The sequence below is a fragment of the Suricata suricatta genome, chromosome 13, assembly GCF_006229205.1.
Source record: "Suricata suricatta isolate VVHF042 chromosome 13, meerkat_22Aug2017_6uvM2_HiC, whole genome shotgun sequence".
NCBI classification, from domain to species: domain Eukaryota; kingdom Metazoa; phylum Chordata; class Mammalia; order Carnivora; family Herpestidae; genus Suricata; species Suricata suricatta.
The window spans coordinates 3,753,290-3,774,839 of record NC_043712.1 but is presented as its reverse complement, the minus strand read 5'-3'; the positions used below and the strand labels follow the sequence as shown (position 1 = coordinate 3,774,839).

The 21,550-nt window shown below is 45.5% G+C and overlaps 1 protein-coding gene across 1 annotated transcript in view; it reads right to left on the bottom strand.

The window, feature by feature from the left end:
- Window positions 1-21,550, bottom strand: part of SETX (senataxin) — a 58,684-nt gene that overhangs the window by 32,151 nt on the left and 4,983 nt on the right. The window contains exons 4-8 of the mRNA XM_029921052.1: window positions 16,583-16,802; window positions 15,634-15,753; window positions 13,397-13,568; window positions 12,962-13,049; window positions 8,370-12,494 (exon numbers count right to left, since the gene is read on the bottom strand). Coding sequence (XP_029776912.1) covers window positions 8,370-12,494; window positions 12,962-13,049; window positions 13,397-13,568; window positions 15,634-15,753; window positions 16,583-16,802 — 4,725 coding nt within the window. The remainder of the gene's footprint in view (window positions 1-8,369; window positions 12,495-12,961; window positions 13,050-13,396; window positions 13,569-15,633; window positions 15,754-16,582; window positions 16,803-21,550) is intronic.

Below are 21,550 nucleotides of genomic sequence, written 5' to 3'. Positions count from 1 at the left end.
GTGTCGTTTGAGATTACGCCATTGTGGCCGTGCATGTTCATGGTCAGTTACGTGTTCCTGGGTTGCTGCTCCTTCCTTTTATGAGCATCTACTGTCTTTGGGTTTCTGAATTCTCTTCCTATTAAATTCTGGTTGACTGTAAAACTACAAAACTCTAGAGGCGCCTGAGCAGCTCAGTCAGTTGAGCCTTTGACTCTCATTTTCGGTGCAGGTCACAATGCCAGGGGTATGGGATCCAGCCTGTGTCCAGCTCCGTGCTGAGCCTGGAGCCTGCTTAAGATTTTCTCTCTCTCTGTCTCTTTTTCTTCCCCTGTAATGCCCAAGTCGCAGCATCCCCCAAAGACCAGAGACCACCAGGGAGACCGATCACGCATGCAATAGCAAAGGGCGGCTTTATTACGGGCTCAGGCTGGCCGAGCCTAAGCTCGGGCTCACAGACTTTACCGGCGCAGTGGATCCGTGCTGAGAGCCCCGAACAAGGGCTGAGCAGGGTTTTTATGGGGTTTAGGAAGGGGGGAGTGACAGGAAATTGTGACATCCAATCATTATTGTAGAACAGCATTGGCAGCAACTTTAACCATACACATTGTTCAGAGCGTTCGTTACTTTTGGCGGGACCCAATTACAACATTTAGAGTACCTTTGAAATTAACCAATTACAGGGCGAGCCCAGGGTCTTGTTCGGTGACTATCGGGTTAACTTTAACATTAGGTAACAGGGTCCTATCTAAAGTTTCTATCTGTAGGCCTCACCTTTAGGAATGTGGGGAGAGGTAACTGGCCTTCCCTGATTGGATACCGCAAAGTGGTCTCTTCTGCCTAGGGCAATGTGTAACCGCCTAATAGTTCTGGAGAAACTGAACCTTAGACCTAGTTTAGAGAGGAAACTTAAAGCCTGTCATGGCGTCTGTTTGGTTCAGACTCGTGTTCCTACACCCTCACCTCTTCGCCTTATCTCCCCAGCTTGTGCTGCTAAATATATATATATATATATATATATATATATATAGCAATTCTGCTTTTCTGTGGTTTGTATTTCTGTTATTATTTTTTTCCACTCTTTCATCATAAACATTTCTGCTTCTTAGGTATACCTCTGGCAGACAATATTATTACTGGAACATTCCAAAGGTCCTGCTCTGTTAAGGCGTAGCTTTGCCTACTTACATTCTTTTGATACATTAAGAACCCTCTTGACCCAAACTCTTCAATCCTTCCCTATTTCTGGGAAATTTTCAGTTTTATTATCTCAGTTCATTTTTTCTCTCCTGGGATCTTTATTACAATACATACAACTCTTTATACCCAACCCTGTGCTTCTTCCTATTTCCCACCTCTACCCTTTCCTAATTCCTCAAGTTGTAGATATTTACTATTCACACCACTTCCTGAGTTCTTTCTTTCACCGTCACTCTCTCAGCCCCACTGTCCTTTGTCTGCTGTTATGGTTCTCCCTCCTGCTTTGTTTCTTTCCTGTTGTCTCTGAAAATACTTAATATGCTTCTGATTAAATCTTTTCCTGTCTGCTCTGCTAACTTCACTTTATCTTCTCTATATTTTTAAGCTACTTTTCCATGCTAGCGACTACACTCCGGGGAGACTCCTTTCCCCTCCTGACTCTGCACCCCCACGGATGCGAGTCACACCATGTGGAAAGGTGCGCTGGGGGGACCTGGCATAGGATCCCTCACCACTCCGGCTGTGGTGCCTCTGCCACCGGATGGGGTGAGGGGGTAATGGGGAAGGGGGGTAAGTACCTCAGGGAACGAGGGGTTTAACAGTATAATCCGTAAATCTACCCCAGTACCTCTCTTTTTCAAATTCTGACTCCCTTGGTGATAATAAACCAGCCCCAGGGACGGGAGCTCAAGAACCGAGGAACGCAGGAGTCCCACCGCTCGCCACGCCTCCAGTGGGCACAGGTACAGAAGCCGGAAGCTGGCCCGAGCTAGTTCCGACTCCTCCCGACCTGCACCCCTGCACCACGGGGGAACATCGGGGCAGCGCTCCAGCCCAGGGCGACCAGAGCCAGGAAAAAGGGCAAACTAAACAAACCTACCCCATTTCCCCCCTGTGGCGGTTCTTCCGGTCTGCTCTCTCATTTCCTCCCCACCCCGGGACCCAAAGCACGTCCCACTGCTCCAAGGCCGCCTCACAGCACACCTTCAGTTGACACGTTCAACTGCACCCCTGCGGCTTCTGCAATGTCCCTTCCAGAAGGGAGCGCCATCAGCCCAAACGCATTTGACGTCCAGGAAACACCATCGCAACCTAACCAGGTGCTTAAGCCCAAAGCCTTAGAACCCTCCTCCCGTCACCTTAACGCCCACATCCGTCCCACCAGCACGTCCGTCTTGGGGGTGCTCTCTCTAACCGAGCCCCCAGCGGACTCACTTCTCTTTACTTCCAGAGCTGCCGGCCTGATCAAACCACCGTCAGCTTTCTCCCAGGCTGCCGTAACGGCCCCACCCACAGGTCTGTTGCATCTGTGCTTGCCTTTCTAGGTTATTCTCAATGGAGCAACCAACAGTGATATGTTTAAAAAAAAAAGAGAGAGAAAGTAATCTGCATATTACTACTCCCTCCTTAGCCTAACACCAACCAAATAAAAGTCCTCCAACACTTTAAGCTGAGACTGACACTCCAGCCGGCACGTATAGGGCTGTCCCTGTCTGGCTCCTGACTGCTTCTCCAAGCTCCTGACGCCTCCCTTCGCTCCTAGGTTACGTCACTGCAGCCGCCCCCGCCTAAGCTCTTTGGCTCGAACTTGCTCAGTTAGTTCCCGTCTCAAAGGACCATGCTCCGGACAGTCCCTTCCAGCCTGCACAACACGCTCCTCCAGCTCTCAGCCAGGTCTCGAGGGCCGCCTCCCACCGTCGCTCACCCCATCAGCCTGCTTGGCTTCCGTGCAGAACTCATTACAACCTGAGATGAGCTACAGAAACGAAGCAATCTCCCTACAAGGGATTTGGGGACCGATAATCAGAGCTGATTCCGGAGAAGAGCACTTACGTCCCGCTGCCCCCCGCACCCTACACCCTACAGTGAGCCTGCTGACGGCAGGGGGCTGCAGACAAAGAGAGCAAACACAAACTCTAAGGTGAAAGAGCATTTGCTGTAACACAGACGGAAAAACGGGACCCTGGCAAAATAGCACACATTTATCTAACACTTTTGTTTGTGAAATGCAAAGATGAAAAAAATGTATACATGTATCTTCCACCAGGCACATCAGTATATAAAAGACTGTTTCTAAAAGCTGAATTTGCTCACGTAGGTCTTCTACACAAAGGTGTAATTTACATGATGTCAGGAAGACACAGTAACTAAACGTGCTTTATATACTACGATACCAGCCGGATTTTTGTAAAAAGAGTCCACATCCACTATTTGACAAACAGTATGAAGTCAAATTACATCGGGATGAGGCTGAGGAGCCTCGGTCCAGGGCCGTGTTTGACACCACAGCCTGTGGCTCATTAGAATAAAAATCAGAAGGTAATCAAGAGCTCTTAATAACGCCACTAATAACTGCTGACCAGTCTAAACCAGAAATGCTGAAACAACATTGTGTCAGCTGTACAGCTGAAAACAACAAGAAAGCTAAAATTTCAAATACAAATGACAGATTTCCTTCCAGTCCTCTTGCACCCCCACCAAATCACCAAAGAGATTTTTAAAAACAGGTGAGTTCATTTGGACAAAGGGAAGACAAAAGACCAAAATGTTGGAGGCTGGACAGCAGCTGGATGCATGGTCGCTAACCAGCAAGTCCAGAGGGCCGAGCTGCAACCGATAAGCAGTCTGACAGGTCTAGAAGGCGCGCAGGAGGGAGGCTGCCCCTCCCTGCTACTCACAGAAACCATGCAGGTTCAGCCTCTGGAGAGGCTGAGACAGGCTTCAGGCTCGGGACAGCAGGCGCCCTGCGAATGCCGTACTGACCAGGAAAGAAATTCGGCAAATGTTTAAACGCTGACCGCTGGAACCCTTCCTTCTCTGTCCTCCACTCCCACCCCCATCCCGCAGTCGGCTCCCAGCTTGGCCAACACGGTCTGGGCAAACTATGTGAAGACTCTTCTTCGGGAAATCCAATCTTACAAAGAGGGGAAAAAAACAAAAAAACAAAATACTAGGTATTGATAAGGGTGGGGATGGAGCTTCACAACAAAATGCCAAAACACCAACAATTAAGTAGCCTACCCTTTCCCTTAAAGCTTTGTAAAAAAAATTTTTTTTAATTTATTTTTGAGAGCACATGTGAGTTAACGGGGGAGGGGCAGAGAGAGAGGAAGAGAGAGAGAGTCCCAAGCAGGCTCCGCATGGTCAGTGCTTAGCCTGACTCGAGGCTCGAACCCACAGACCCAGTGAGATCATAACCGGAGCTGAAACCAAGAGTTAGACGCTCACCCGACAGAGCCACCCAGATGCCCCATTTAAGAGCTTCTTTTTAACCTTACAGCCAACAAAATAGGGACGTACACCTATACCTGAGCACACGGTCTTAACATAGAGTGAAACCGACGTCGGGTCTCACCGTGTTAGAGCGCCCCTCAGAGCACGCTGCCTCCCACAGCGCAGTAACAAAAAGGAGCATTTTAGCCAAGTATTTGAGTTTCAGGATTTCCTAAGTATCTCTTACAACCTGTCCCTAATCTACCCCTTTTATAGGGTCTTTAAGAATTGAACTATATTTTGGACAATATAAAACTATTTTAAAGTGTACCCTTTCAGTGGTTTTTAGTATACTCGCTATTTTGCAGAAGCACCACTACGGTTTAGTCCCAGAACATTTGCATCATCTCCAAACAAACGCTGTGCCAGCTGAGTGTTCATTCCCTCCTCCACCCGCCCCCTGATAACCAATAACCCACTGGCTGTCTCTATGCATTTACCTATTCTGGGCATTCCACGTACGTGGAATCACACAGTATGTGGCCTTCTATACCTGACTTCTTTTACTTACAATACATTTTCATTTTTTAAAAGTTTATGTATTTTGAGAGAGAGAGAGGTGCAGGGAGGAGCAGAGAGAGGGCGAAAGAATCCCACTGCGCACTCCCAGTGCAGAGCCCGATGTGGGGCTCGATCCCATGAACCACGAGTTCATGACCTGAGCCAAAATCAAGAGTCAGACGCTTGATGACTGAGCCCCCCAGGTGCCCCCCTTTGTATTTTCAATTGCAGTTCACCTGACACACATTAGTTTCAGGTGTTAGCATGATATCACCTTGCACAGCGCCGAGCAGTATCACATCCCATCCTACAGGACGGGTTTTCAAGGCTCACCAACGAGGCCTGTGAAAGGAGCACAAACGGCACGTTCCGCTTTACAGCTGAGCGTTTCACGGCGTGGACGGAACGCATCTTGTTTATCCGTTCTTCAGCTGGACAGATATCCGGGCTGTTTGCCCTTTTTGGCAACTACACATACCGCTGTCTGCTTTTCAGTGTCTGCTTCTCAGATGTGAGCACACCAAAACCAACAGATACTGAAGAAAAGAATTTTCGTAAAAGGTCTGCACGACTGAAACGCCGAGGCGAGGGCGGCCAGGGGCGGAGTCGGTGGAGTGTCTGACTCCCGCTTTCGCTCAGGTCACCATCTCACGTTTCTCGAGTTTGAGCCCTGCATGGGGCTCTGTGCTGACAGCATGGAGCCTGCCTGGGTTTCTCGCTCGCTCCCTCTCTCTCTCTCTCTCTCTCTCTGTCCCTGTCCCTCCCCAACTCACTCACTCACTCTCTCAAAATGAATATTTTTTAGAAAGATTAGGAAATAAAATGAATAGGCAAAAAAAAAACTGGGGAAACAGGGACTATGAAGAGAGAACTTTTACTTTAAATCAACAAACTTTAGGCAGTAAAAAAATGCCATGCCCATAAAAAAAAAGAATAAAATGGAATACTCAGAGAACAAGAGTTCCACAAAACTAGAAATACACCAAAAATTTTTTCAATACACTTGGAAGGTGAGAAGGCCTCCAATAAAGTAGAAAAAGAGACTAAAATAGAACAAGTTAAATGAAAAAATTAAAGGAATTTTAAGACTTGCAAGTTTTCAAGACTTTGCCATCCACAAATCCTTTTCCCAGGAAACTGGGCCATGCATAAATGAGGCAGCAGCCAAGACAGACAAGCAGGGGCACAGGAGACGCGACCCCAACACAGGGAAGAAGGAGATGCAAGGCCCGGGACGAGGATGACAACTCCAGATAACCATCACAGACCAAGAATACGACACTTACAGACCGCGTCATGTCTCTGATGAGAGATTTAAACACCCGGAAGAGTCTGAAGTTTCTTCGTTATAATAAGTATAAAGAAAATGAAACAAGAAAAAACAAGACTCAGGAAGGAAAGGAAAAGTAGCTACAGCATACTACATGACTTAGCTGTGCATATCTTTTTAAAGTCAAAACAACAACAAATACTGACCTAAAAATTATAAGACAACTCCACAGTGAGGATGAGGAAACAGGAAAGGTGTGTGTGGATGAAGTGCTGGAAGAAAGGGCACCTTCTGCAGCAACAGAAGATGCTGACAACTGAAAAGTTAAGTCACAAGAATGGCATGTTATTTCGAAATATGGAAGCAAATTATCAAAAGGATCCATTAAGAATAAAAAATCGTTACTCAAGGGGTGCTTGGCATTTGTTATAATGGACTTAAGTGTGTAACCATTTTAAACATTGTGCATGTATAAAAAGAACTTGTCCTCATTCTGCTTTGAAAAGGCTAGGGCTATAAAAACGTCCCAAAAGAAAGAAATCTTATGGAAGTATCTATAATTATCTCTTTACTCAGGAAAAAAAATAAAATAAAAAATATATGTCTCTACTAAATTTAAGGGCTGTGAATAGCCTCTAAGTGAATTAGAGCTTTCCAGCAAGAATAAAGATTAAAGAACAAAAATAAGATTCAAAATGAATAAAATTTATTTTCCCCAGCTTATTTAACTGCTTACACTGTTCACCTAGCTACGAATTTTTCCATGAGAAGAAAATAATTCTCCTAATACTCAATATTTCACTTTGTTGTGATGGAGAAACATTAAAGATACTTGGTCGATCAGTTGTTTCTAATGCTTCTGAAATACTAGTAAAATAAATCTTAAAACAACGGATAAAATCAGGGGCATAGATTGATACAAAAGTACATTCTAATGATATGCTGGTTTGAGTGTTATAACAACCATGAACAACTTCCTCGATGATCTTACGCAGCAGACTTGCCCCCTGTGCAGCACGGGTCCTCTCCTCCAGCACAGTAAGCGGAGTCTCATCTCAGTGTCCCCACTCACTGCCTGGAACGTACCTCCCATGGCGGATGGCACGCTCCTTCTATTCATTCTGGTCTCAGTGTCCATACCGGTGCTCACCAAGGCTGGCAGGCTTTTCCCTCGGAAGCGCCCCATCTGCCCTTCGTGCTAGATCTCGCAAGAGCCCTTCTCCCGCTGAGAAACAATCACCTCCAGGCGCAGAGGAGAGGCCCTGTCTGCCGCACTCACCGCTTTACCCCCACCCCCCGTCCGAGGCCTGTTAATAGAACTTGGTACATTACCAGGCACCCAAATATGTTGCAGGTGAATGAATACACAAACCTTTACCTCCGTGCTCTTGGTTTTAAGAGTCTTATGACACTCTCACGGTTTTTTTTAAAGTAACTTGAAAAAGTAAAACTCTAACTACCAACCCCTAACCCGCTCTGAGAAGACCAAAAGCATCTTTCAAAATGCAGCTGGGATGCTCACACTAAAGAATTGGTAGCCATTTTCTTCTGAAGCCTAAATCGAACCGGAATCTTGTATTTTATCGGGCAATCCTAGTCTCTGGTACGGAAGACCCAGAAACGGGCTGCGCTGAGTGAGGCAGGGGAGGCAGCTAAAGGAAGAGAGCAGCTGCCAGGATGAGGAAGAAAGTCAGAAGACAGACTCAGAAAGAGAGAAATGGGATCTACTGCTTCGCGCTGGCCAATCTAATTCACCCTGGGCCATCTCAGTAAAACTTCAGTAAAGCTCTATATGACTTTAAAAATAAATGCAGAAGGGAGGCTGTCTCTTCTGAGAAGGCTTCCCTTATCCCTGTATCAAAAAACTTACTCCCGTGCCACCTCTGGACTTGGCTCATTAGCACTCTGAATGGTGTCTGTAAGTTCCAAAGGGCAGAGATTAAGAAAGTGCTTCCTCTGTATCATCAGCATCTAGAACGACATCTGACACAAAGATCCACTCAACATTATAATCTAAGAGCTACACCTAAATCAAAATGAGACCAGCTATTTTAACCATACCCTAATTACTACCGAAATTAAAAAAAAAAAAAAAAAAAAAAGCAACCTCAAAGCCCAGGCAGGTGTACAATCAAAACATACTCACCGTTTCAAAAGTATTCAAGACCATCAAGGGGAAAAAAACATTAAAATAGTGTCCACAGTCTTGAAATCTGACAGGTACCGGTGTTGAGATGGACTGACAAAGGTCTGTGGGGGGCCCGCACTGATCGAAGTTCACAAACATTTCGTACTTCCATTTTAAGACCTCTTTAACAAAGGTGTCGGAGATGGACTGCGAGGACAAGAGAACGTTTACTGCAGAGGAAGCTGAAAAAGATTTGCTTTCGCCAAATGGAAGGTTGTAACCTTGCCTGTTGGAAGTATTTGGAGTCTGAGGACGAAGAACATTGGACAAGCTCTTCACTTCAAACACTGGCTTTGGAGACAAGGGAGAGGCTGACTGTGGGACTTTCGAAACAGACGGCACCCCGTTTGACTTATGTTTGAGGGCCGGTGGCAGTGTGGAGGCGCTTTCCATAGACTTGGAAAGATTAGCGATTCGTGAAGTACTTTTCGAGCTAAACACCTTCGTAGTGGTCGGTCTCTTTGCCGTGAAGAGGGGCAAGTCCGGTTTACGAAATACATCTTCATCTGCTGGCTTAGCTTCACAGTGTTTTGAGCAGTATTCACTCTCGTTTTGCGGGGCTTCAACACAACCCTTGTACTTACATTTTGTGCCACTCTGAGACTCTTCTTCCATGATTGCTGTGTCTTTCCCATGAGCTATTTCAATGAGATTCTCATTGCCATTCTCCATTTGTGAACATAGATCCATATCTGCAGGGTCATGCTGTGTCAGAAATAGATTCTCATCCTCCGAGTCACTGTTGGATTCAGGCTCTCCCTCTTTCAAAGTGGTCAACTCTAAAGGATGTCCTGTTAGGTCACCTCCGCCTAAGGGGTCAGCTGACATAGAGACAATTACTTCATTTGTTGATATTTTTCCATTTAACACAACAGAAGTACACTGGTCCAAAAGGCAAGAATCATCAGCCACCTGAGAAACATATTTTGTTTTCGCGGGTTCTGGTTCGGAAGATGCACGTTTTATGGATTGCTTCCCAGTATTTTTAGTACCTGCCTCAGCGCCTCCTTTGGAACCACTGCCTGAGCTCTCTGGTTCTGGGACAATTGCGTTAGGACTCCGTGCCGAACGCAGCCCCGCTCTTGTAGTACCTGTCAGTTCATGACCCAGAGACCTTTGCCTGTTCTGTTTTGACCTGTGTTTCACCTGCCTTTGCAACTGAAGATCTTGACTTGTCAACAGTTTCTTATTATTTTTGACAGAGAGAGTCTGAGGAGAAATTAATTTAGTCTTTTTTCTAGTGTCAACCACTCCAACAGTTTTGCCATGGTCACGTAACTGAGCTAAGTACCCGAGTGATCGCTGAGATAACTCATATGCCCTACGAGGAGCCTTTTTCAGACCCAGTTTCTCAACAGCTGAAGTTGGTTCAGGGCACTGGCGAAGTACCTTAGGTGGGACTATAGCAGGAGTCGTCCTACAACTTATGATATTTGAACTTTTATTCTCCCCTTTTTTGGTATCTGAATGTGTTTTCTTAGGAGTTTTAGAATGTGGGACTTTCCTAGTGGGTTTGGAGTAAGTACGAAGCTTTGGAGACTTCTTTCGGGAAACCGGAGCGTCTCTCTGAATACTCGAACTGGGACTTGACCTTAGCTCAGTCAGATCTCTCTCATTAAGACTATCAGACTGGTCCTCATTTCTCTCAGAAGGTGAAGGCCTCGGAGAATCTTCAGCTACAGGTTTTTTGTATTGTTTTCTCTTACGTTTTTTTACTTCAATTTCATAAAATTCCCCAACAGTACTACTCTGTGCTTCTGTGTGTTTTTCAATGCCCTCTGCTACTTTCTTAATAACGTCTTCAGATACATAATCTGTATCGTAACCCCAATCATTCGTGACATCGTTCACATGAGTCAAACATGAATTTTCAGGCTCTTGAACTGAATTGTTGCCTTCTGCTTTCTGATCTTCCCAAACTGAAAATATGTCATATTGACTTTCAAACTCAAAAATCTGAGAATCCGATTCCTCAAGCTCCCACAGGGACTCTGTTTCTTCTTCCTTTATTAGCTTCTTTTCCGCACTTGTACCAGCTACTGAAGCACACTCTGCTGGGTATTCTTTCTTGATGCTGCTTTTACCTTGTCTGATGTGTTTCTCAAAACCCAGAACTCCAGCATCGTCATCGTCAGAATCTGAAATAATAATCACCTGGCTCCGGTAGGCTTCCCCAGCATTACTCGGGTTAGCTGTGAAGCATCTTTTACCTTTTACTTTCCTTTGTAGCCGGGATGAGCCTCTTTGGGTTGAATCTGATGGAAATTTAATAACCCTGGCTTGAGCTATTAAAGATAAGTCGTGGAGGTCACGGTCGACCTGGGAGTCCGTTAAGGCATCAGACTGTGGACTGAGGCCGGGAGCCTGGTCTCTGAAGTGAGAAGACACCTGACTGGTGGCACTCTTGCTAACTTCCTTAGCTCTTGATTCAAGAGCAGTCATGGAATCTCTGAAGGGCGAGGTTTTCTTCACACAAGTATCGGTCATTTCCGTGAAGGAGATCAAATCTTTACCGTCAGCATGATGTTCCTGTATTTGACAACTATTTTCATGGGAAGAGAAAATATCTAACTCTTTGCTCTTTAATTGTTTCTTTTTCAGCAATAAACTGTTTTGAGATTTTTGCTCCCTGTTTTTATCATCAGGAATGTCATTAGAGTCTAAAGAGAGATGGTTTATGAAGCCATCCCCTTTCTGACCTCCTGAATCTTTCTTTGAAAACAAAGTGTCTACGGTAGCAACAGTCAGTTTTTCCTCTAAACTGACAGCATCATTGACTAAAGTGTTTTTAACGTGTTGCTTCTTTATCACATGTGATAACTTAGCACAGATTTCAGCTTTCTGTGCCTTAGTTTTTGCTTTGGAGGTTTTTCCAAGAACATCATCCTTGAAAGAGAAATCCTCAGTGGATGTGGACGCTTTCTCCAGAGAGTCGGCGCCAGAATCCGTCAATGCACGTGCTGACGCTATCATCCCTTTGTCACATCCCCTTTCGGAACAGCTTCTGGAAGTACGATTCTCTTTCACAGCCTTCTGCTTCCCTTTACTTGTTTTAACTGGGTCTTGAGCTCTGTCAGTGAAAAGGCTTTTACTACCCTGCTTTCTGCAGGACTGAGCTGAGAGGTGGTCTTCCAGTTTCAAATCTTTTACATAATTTTGCTCATTATCCTCTTCTATAGCATTACTTGCCTTGATCAATATATTCTCTTTCATCTGATATGCCTCAGCTTTCACTGGTTTTTTAGAAAATGTTGGGCTGGAGTTCCCCTGACAGCGCAGGTCTTGTTTAGACTTCTTCCCTATCTGTTCACTTTCTTCTTTATTATAAGACGCAGGAGGGGTTTTACAAACAGGAGCTGGATCCACAAAAATGCTACCCTGGGGTACTTTGAACTTTATGTTCCTAATAATTTGCTTTAAACAAGTTTGTAACTCGTGGGTTTCCTGAGGATTCAACTGCCACCCTAGAGATAAATTCCCACGCAGAAACAGGTTGAGCTTATCCCAGAACCGCTTGCACAGAGTCTGCTGTCCAAGCTGATAACCTTCTTTAAGGAGACTTCTAATGAGCTGCACACAGGCCAGGTGGACAGAGTTAGAAGGCATCGAATGCAACGACAGAGATGATATCATTGCTGTTCCTTTGGCGCAATTTCCAGATGACTTCTCAGAACTCCGTGTGAATGCAGTGGTAGGAAGTTTGGCGCATTTTACAACGGCCTCCACCCACTGCTGGGAGCTAACCCACAGCAAGTGCAGACATTTTTTGTTTCTGTGCAGCTCAATCACGGACACCAAAATCAGAAGAAAAAATTCAGTAACTTTGTCACACACAGCATCTCTTTGGTTGAGGACATCTTTGACTTCAGAGTACAGATGGTGAATAACCTCTACTATATAAGCCACGCCCAAATCCTTAAGATCCATGAGGGACTGAACAAAAGGGATGAACCACAGAAACGTGCTATTGTGAACACGCATGTCTTGACCAATATCTGACTGAAGCACGCTGGCTAATGTTTCCATCTCCTCATACATGTTAGGACAGTAATCTGGGCAAATGGCTGATCTCCACCCAGAATCCTGAAAGGAAAGAAATATGGACATTCAGATAGGCAAGCTTCATTTGTGGCGGGTTTAACCCAGAGTTGTAAACAAGAAAACTTTAGTTTTCCGACTTTGGTTCACATGTCTACACATACCCCAAAGAGATGGAAAACACAGTTCAAGGTCAAGGGTTCATGAGTACACCTCCATGTACCATGGTCTTCTTTCCCTCACGGGTTTTGATTCTAGCTGTGTCACTTATCTCCCCCCATCCCACAACCTTTCCTCCCTTCCTAACTGCCTTTACTCTTCCAAAGTGTGCACCCTGGAGTAGGAGTCCATTTGTCACAGCGCACGATACGGCTGCTATTCAATCAGAAACCCCTTATGCAGCAGATTTACAACAGCTGCATATCATAAAGTCAGCAAGTCAACCAATGAGGTCCAGCATCATCTCTACAGAGGCAAGACTGTATCATCCGCATTCTCAAAATGATTTATACCTTTTTGGTCTTTTCAGGATTATAATTGTATACAATCTGGCTGCAGGTCACCGTATCATCCAAATATGACTCCGGCTCTAACTTGGTCCTTAAATAGTAAGAATAAATTGAAATTACTGAAATGAAGAAGATAAAAAAAAAAAAAGGAAAAAACCCTATTGCTAAGTCAGTTACAACAGACTTCCTCACGGAGATTATTTTTAAATCCTGTCACAACAGGGTCCCTGGGTGGCTCAGTCGGTTAGGCATCCGACTTCAGCTCAGGTCACGATCTCATGGTTCATGGGTCTGAGCCCTGCGCTGGGGTCAACGCTGACAGCTTGGAGCCTAGAGCCTGCTTCAGACTCTGTCTCGCTCTCCCTCAGCCCACTCACACTCTGTCTCTCTCTCTCTCAAAAATAAACATTAAAATCCTGACACGTTAACTGAACTAACCTTACAGAGCTGTTCCGTATATTCTGGATCTCTCTATTGTAGCTCATATTGTTGATAATGGTCTGAAATGCCTCAATAGGATCAATGCGTTGACCCCAGACCTTTGATCCAAGGCGATCCAGAATCACCATGAAACAGTGTAATGCTGGCCAGAAAGGATCCACACTTTCATCTGAAATACAAGATAATAACTGCTGAATTTTGGGATTAGAAAAAGATGTGAAAATATGTTGAGGATCAGGCATGCTGTATCTAGGCGCCACAAAACTGAAAGCAAAGTCATTAAACGCAAAGTGCCACCAACCACACCAGTTTTAAAAACCTGGTAAATTTAAAGGTCCTTTTGCATTTTTTCCCAAGCAATACTCTGCGCCTCTAAGAAGTGTTTCAATGGGGACACACTGCGGTAGTCTAGGTAAACTCACCTTTCCCATCCTGTCTGCACACCTCAAACAATCCTTCCAACCCCGTGATATGGGAAATTCTGGGTCAATGTGAACTGCATTTCATTGGCCATCTGGCTGCCGTAAGGACTGAATCCCTTAGCTAATGGCTAAGCAGACACACACCCTTCACCCGCCCGTATCTCAACATGGCTTTCTTCTCTACTTTTTATCCAATTGGCAGGAATTCCCATCACTCGGAAGCTCCTCCCTCCGGCTCTTCCCCTCCCACCAGACGTGCAGTAGCTAAACACTGCCCTACTCAAGGCCTTCAATGGTTCCTGACTGTCTCCCAGAAGATTCAAAGTCCTCGCTCATGTACTTATAAGATCCTACTCTGCTGTTTCTCTCCAGCTTTATTTCTCACACGCCCACGGCCAGACCCGCTCTCCAGCAGAAACAGACAGCTGGCTTCTCCCCAGGCAAGAAGCAGACTGCGTTCGCGACTGGCGCAGCCCCGCAGAATCCCCCCCATGCTTCCAGCCCGGCTCAAAGGGTCCCACCGTGTCACACGCTCCCTGGCCATCTGATCTCCTCCAGCACTGCCCTGACACAGCACTCGCTCAGTCACGGACGATGTTCTCTGGTCACCCTAGGACTTCCTGCTTCATTCCCCTCAGGGCTCTTTAACTCTACTTTTATCCTTTTTTTCTGTCTGTCTCCTAGGTGCGTGCGCAGGCCTCCTCATACACTCTCTTAACCTTTCCTGCAGCTGACACAGTGCCTTCCGCCTAGTAAGCTCTCAGGTAAGGTACGGAGTTATCAATTCAGTGAAGACCATCAAGAAAGGTTTCTTAGAGAGGTCATATGACTCGCGTTTGGAAGATTGCAGGAGCTGGATTAACAGAGAAGGCAGAACTGCATGGGCAAGGCACAAAGAAATGAACTATTAACGTAGTAAATGCTGGTAAACGATTAGTTATAACTTTGAGGATAATCTAGCAAGAAAACCTGTGCAATCAGAAGAATAACATTTATATAGGTCTTCTGGAATCTTGCACAATGGAGTTAATATCCACAGTGGCGTCACCTAAAGACAAGTGAATGTGGGAGGAGATTATATTCCTTATGCAGAGGATGTGTCTTCCTTGACTGTTACTCATCCCTTTATCAACATGAGGAACATTCATTACAGACCCTCCCTGATCAGCCTGATACAACCATGAGCAAAAGCAAGTAAGGGTCTAATAATAAACAATACGATGAGTTTTACACCCTACTTTCTAAACTATCCGAAGAGCGCTGTCCCGAGAGAACTTTCTGTGATGACAGACATGTTCTTTATCTACACTGTTCGGTCCAAACAACCAGGTACACAGGGCTCCTGGGCACTGGAAGCGCAGCGCGTGGGACTGGGAAACCGAATCCGGTCTTTAATTCTAGTTAATTCAAATGCACGTAGCCACATGTGACTAGCAGTCACCATGCTGCACAGTGGAACCCTAGAGAACCAAACCGAAATGAAGAACCAGAAAAAAGGAAGCCCGAGGAATAGTTTTAACTACCAGGTCCCTGGAAATGTGTGTGTTAGTCTTGATTCTACCACTAAGGGGGCATTTCAACATGAAAACTAAGTTAACTTCCCTGGGCTTTAGTCTCATCCTTTAAGAAGGGGAAGTGTTGAAATTAAACTCTACAGGTCACTTCCAATTTAAAAATCTAAATTGGTGACTGACCAAAAAAAGTCCATCCTTCTTTTCTTCACGCCGCACACCCAAACTCTTGCGATGACGCCAGTACCTTCAAAGGGCCAAGCACGGCATTCACAAACACGCCGCACACACAAGCCACTACCTTTCGCTGGTCTCTCCATGGTGTGAAGGATGGACTGCATGAAGTCACTCTGTTTGTCTGAGCCCAGCAGCAGGGAGTCCATGGCCTGCTCTTCAAGAATGGTCAGCAACATGCAGATACCTGTAAGATCATGTACAGTCTTCCTGACTTGATGACAGAACACTGCTCCGATGCTTTCTCAGGCTTAGCCGGCAAAAGCGTGGCAAGGCAGTAAAACGAAGCAAACCGGGATCCGGTTCTCCGTTTAGGTCTGAGATGTTCATACACAACTACTCCCAGGTAACAAGACTTTAGACCGACTTGGACAGAAAAAGGGAAATGGCACAAACTTGGTCAGAAAACAGGTCGGAAGAGGATTACCAGACAATTCATTATGTCCTCAAATCTAGGATGCCTACAGTGTGAAGACCACCACAGTATGAGTACTCATATCTGCCAAAAAGGACACGTAGCTGCAGGACTTAGAATCAGGCGCCTGGGGGGCTCAGCTGGTCGGGCATTGGGACTTCGGCTCAGGTCATGATCTCACAGCTCATGAATTCAAGCCCCAAATCAGGCTCTGTGCTGACGGATCTATTTCGAGTCAGTGTAGAACTCGCTGAAAACCAAAGCTAACATCTCTTTCACCCGGAAATACTCTACAGACGTGGAAATCTCTTACATCAAACCCTAGTAAAGTCCTCTGCTATCTTAAAGTTTTGCTGTATCTAGTATTGCTTTAAGTGAAAGATTTATTTGCCACACTCGAACACGTACCTCCTACAAAGATGGTTTCTAGAATAAAGTTTCAAAAAAATAAGAAGTATAATGGCTAAGTCAATTTAACGACAGAACAAGAATGGGGACCTATGAAATCCTTCATCAGATCACCAGGAAAGCACTTCCTTTGCAAGATACTCACTGAAAATGACAGGAAAACACTAGTTACATTTGCAGGAACAATACTTACCCAACCAGTAGTTCTTGTAGTTGGTGGTATCGTACATGTGTGAAGGCAGAAGAATCAGTTTACCCTTCTCGAGGACAGAAGTAGTATAAAGGTCCGGATCTTCCAAAAGCCCCAACTCAATGACTTTAAAAAGGCAAGTCAAAACCTCTTGCAAGTCATAATAATCATCTCTGTCCACTTTCCCCAAATTCCTTGCGGTCAGGATCGCCCAACGCCGAACCTGAAGGCATAACACGTTAATGACTTCATTCAGCAGATAACTGTGCGTGCAGCAGAACCCAATCAAGAAAACAGGATCCTCTATTTTAAAAGACACGAGACGGGGCGCCTGGGGGGCTCAGTCGGTTGAGCTTCCGGCTTCAGCTCAGGTCATGATCTTGCGGTTTGTGGGTTCAAGCCCCCGCATCAGGCTCTGTGCTGACAGCTCAGAGCCTGGAGGCTGCTTCTGATTCTGTGTCTCCTTCTCTCTCTGCCCCTCCTCTGTTCACACTCTGTGTGTATGTCTTTCTCTCTCTCAAAAATAAATAAACATTAAAAATATACATATTTTTTAATAAAAAATAAAAGACACGATACACTAATCATGCAATGGTAGACCCGATCTGCTCCTGATCTGAACTAACCCTAAAAAAGCATTTAGGAAACAGATCATCACTTCCATCCATTGAAAGACTGATTAGAAATATGACATTAAGACATTATCACTTTGGGTGCAGTAATAGCATTGTTTCAGTTTTTAAAAACCCTTATCGGGGTGCCTGGGGGGCTCAGTCGGTTGAGAGTCCAGCTTCGGCTCAGGTCATGATCTCACGGTTCATGGGTTCGAGCCCTGAGTTGGGCTCTGTGCTGACAGCTCAGAGCCTGGAGCCTGTGTCTCCCTCTCTCTCTGCCCTTCACCCACTCATGCTCTGTCTCTCTCTGTATCAAAAATAAATAAAACGCTAAAAAAAAAAAGAGTCAGATGTTCAACCAACTGAGCCACCCAGCACCCCAGAAAGATTCTGTATAATGATGCTAAGCCATTATTTGCCTTTTTTGCTTGGTTGACACGTTGGGCTCTGTGCTGACAGCTCGGAGTCTGGAGCCTGCTTCGGAGTCTGTGTCTCCCTCTCTCTCTGACCCTCCCCACTCATGCTATCTCTTTTTAAATAAACATTTAAAAACACTCTGACGTCTAAGATCTGCTCCAAATAGCCCAAAAGGCAACACAGGACTGGCCACGTGTCAGTAACAGAGAAAGCCCGGGGAGAGACAGAAGGGGGTCGTGACACCATTCTGCTTTGTCCGTTTGCAATTCTCCAGAACAGAAAGTTGGGGGGGGGGGGGTGAAGCCTCAAAATCAGAAGTCCCCTCTAAACAGCAATATACCATAAAGAAGGGATTTTAAAAACTGGGGGCTATGAATTAAATCCAGCAATCACAGCCAACTTCCACTAAAGAAAACAGAACGGAAAAAGCCCACAGCGCATCTTGCGTGGCAGGAGTAGGACTGTGGGACACGATCAGCTGACGCGCGTGCACACGTGTGCATGTGTGTGTGTGTGTGTGTGTATTCATTGAAAACCATTTTCTACTGCAGATGGCCCGAAGTTTGAGGAACGGAGCTAAAGAACACAGGCATGGGCTGGCTCCATGCCAACATAAGTAACGAATTTGAAACTCGGGACAAATACAAAGGAATGCATGAGTCATACTGCTCATAAGTAAATAAATGGGAGAAAGATAAAAGGCTCCTGATTATTACAGCAGAACCAGCATCCAGGACTGACCGGCCAATGTGTAGGCAAATGTGTTGGAAAATTACTTTGCAAATCTGAGAAAAAGTGACTCGGGCAAAAGTATCAGTTAATGCTTGATTTAGGAGAAAATTCTGGTGAGGAGCGGGCACTTCTGTGGTCTCCTGAGATCTAAGAAACAGAAATTATATGGTAAGGAAATGGGACACCACCTCGACTAGCTGGTCAAAATGAATATAACCACATAGAGTGAGGGACACGGCGCACCTCTACGGGTGACGATGAGGAGGACACAACGTCACTTCTATGCAGTCCTCCAGCTGGGGACGTGCAGCCTGAACCTAATGAGGAAACATCAAACCCCAAATGAGAAGGACTCTGATTTTGAGAAGGGCGGGGAGGAGGGGGCAGGGATGACGTACTCTTCAGAAATGTCATAAAGGACAAAGGCTGAGGAAAAAGTCCAGATTAAGGGGAAGCAAAGCAAAAAGCCAAACAAAGCCCAGGGACCCTGGAGCCAGGCCACCTATAGGCACACCCTGGTCACCACACACTAGCCGGGGTGGCTGTGGCCAAGTTGGACTCCGTTTTCTCATCCATAAAACGCGGACATTACCTGCCTCACAGGGCTGCTATGAGGTTTAAATGAGTTAACAGCTGGAAATGACACGATACCGCACCTGAAATACAGTAGCCCTGAATACCTGTGATCGTGGTAAGGCTTTACCCAAAAAAGCAGTAGCTTACGTAGCATGCTTGCAGAACAGTGTGAAAAGGCTGACCTTGCTTCCCACTGAACAAAGACCTGGTGCTGGAGCACCTCAGCTGTCAGGAAGGTCACTTCACCTTCTCTCAAAACGGTACTCGGGCACTTGCTTCTAGACTGCATAGCACAGGGAAGATCCTCTCTGCCGGTTTTCAGGTTTTACTCTAGCGGGGAGGCTGACCGCATCTCTGTGGGAGGCAGTCTTGGGCCCCCTCCAGACCTCTCCTCTTGAAGAGCCTGAAGTATGACCTAGGTCTGCAGGTGGGGGTTTTCTTTCATTTCTCCGCCTCAGGATCTGTTTGCATGCTTATCGGTGCCTTTATGGATTTTGAAAAAATAAAAACAAAAACATGCCACTATGTCGTCTTCACATTCCTTCTATTCTTTCCTTCCTGGACTCAGAGTAAACCTAGATTAGACTTTCCCATGTGCCCTGCCTTTTCATCTTTTCCCCCTCCAGCCCTGTGTCTGCGTTCTAAGTACCTGTTCGTCTTCCAAATTCATTAAGTCTGTCTTCAGCCACACCTAACTAGCCATTCAATCCATCCAAGTTTTTGTGTTTCACTGCTGCATATTTTGTGTCCTTAAAAATAGAGTTTTCAGGGCCCTTTTTTACTGAAGCACTTTATATACTGCATATCTGATCATTCTAATGAAGGATTTCTCTGGGTACATTTGCTTATTTCTATTTCCATTCACACAGCAGTTTTGTTTTAATTCTGGCAGCTCAAACTGGGATGTGCCTGTGAAAATCTGGCAAGGACTCAGCTGATGACGTGTCCCTCTGGAAAGGATGTGCAATGGATCCCAAACGTTATTATCAAGCAAGCAGGCAAATATTTTCAGGAACGCCTCCCCCCCCCCCATTTCAGAGACAGACACACCCTTCTGACTAACGGTGCGGCCCGTCACAGGTTTGTTTTAATGCAGAGCCTCTATTCTAACTCCCAATCTCAACGCCTTAACATACATCTGTAAAACGCACACTCTGAGGTCTGACCAACTCTGGCTAACTCTGGGTGGCTGTGGCGTCACTGCCCACGTCCTCCTACGGCTTCCAGGTCCCTGTCCATCGTACTCGTGCCTTCGTGGTTAAGCATATAAACCCTGTCGTATTTTACGTGGCATAGCGGTTTCAGAGGAGTAACATTTTTCAGTTCACCGGGACATCAGACCGCCAGAAATCAGTTGTGTGCTGACATTTATTCCGGATGAGCGTTAGGGCCCAAGACCTTAGAATCAAGGCTACATATAACCTTTCATTCCTGACACATTTTCTTCATGCATAGTGGGCCCATGCAAGGCCCACTTTCAATTTTTAGTCTTTATTCAATGCAACTAATGCAACATGCACCAGTAAACTCACCATCCAATACAGAACCTAGGGCCCCGTCAGCATAACACGCATCCCTCTGTCTTCCTGCCTGAGCTCCAACCTGAGCTGACGTGAATCCCATCTCCATGCCCTTGTGTGCTCTTTTATATAGTTACTGCATCTGCCTGTGTTCCTAAAAAACATCCTTTTATTTTTAACTTTATGAAAAGGGTTTCCTCCTATATGTAATCTTTGGAGACTATTTTACTTAACAGTCTATTACTAGGACTCACCTGTTTTGTTTCAAGTTGACAGTTTACTGCTACATAATATTCCACTGTGTGAAGACATTGAGTGGATTCACGGACTCCCCCCTACCAACAGGCATCCCAGCTGTTTGCAGGTTTCTGTTAATTCTGAGAAGTGTGCTTTGAAATTTCTTATATATATCCTCTGGTTACAAAAATCCAAGAATATCTTACGGATACACTCAAGAATGAAACTGCTGGATCATGGGATAGATGAACGTTGAAATTTAGATGAAGCCAAACGAACCTCCAAGGTTGCCTGCTCCAAGTTACAACTCCACCAGCAATGACGAGGTCCTGCAAGGTTCAGATCTGCATCCTAACCCCCGAAGCCTCCAATAATCACACGGCGCACACCGCGATCTCACTGTGGTTTACTATGTCCCTGTCAGGGATGTCAAACTGTCCTTCCTGGGTCTATTAGCCACAGGCACTTCCTCTTCTGGGAAATTACCGGTTCAAGTCTTCATTTTTCTCTTGGGGTTTTGTTATTGTCTACAGCTTCTCCCAATTTTTAACTTGTCTCTTCACTTTAAGATGCATTTTTAAAAACACAAGTTCTCAATTTTGATATAGTTGTGTCTATCAACCTTCCTTTTAAAATGAATGCTTTCTTTTAAAAAAAAAAAACCTTTCCCGGGCACCTGGGTGGCTGAGTTGGTTGGGCTTGTGACTTCAACTCAGGTCATGATCTCACAGATCGTGGGGTGGAGCCCCCCATCGGGCCCTGTGCTGACAGCTCAGAGCCTGGAGCTGCTTCGATTCTGTGTCTCCCTCTCTCTCTGCCCCTACTCCCCTCAGACTCTCTCAGAAATAAACAAACATTAAAAAAAAAAAAAGCTT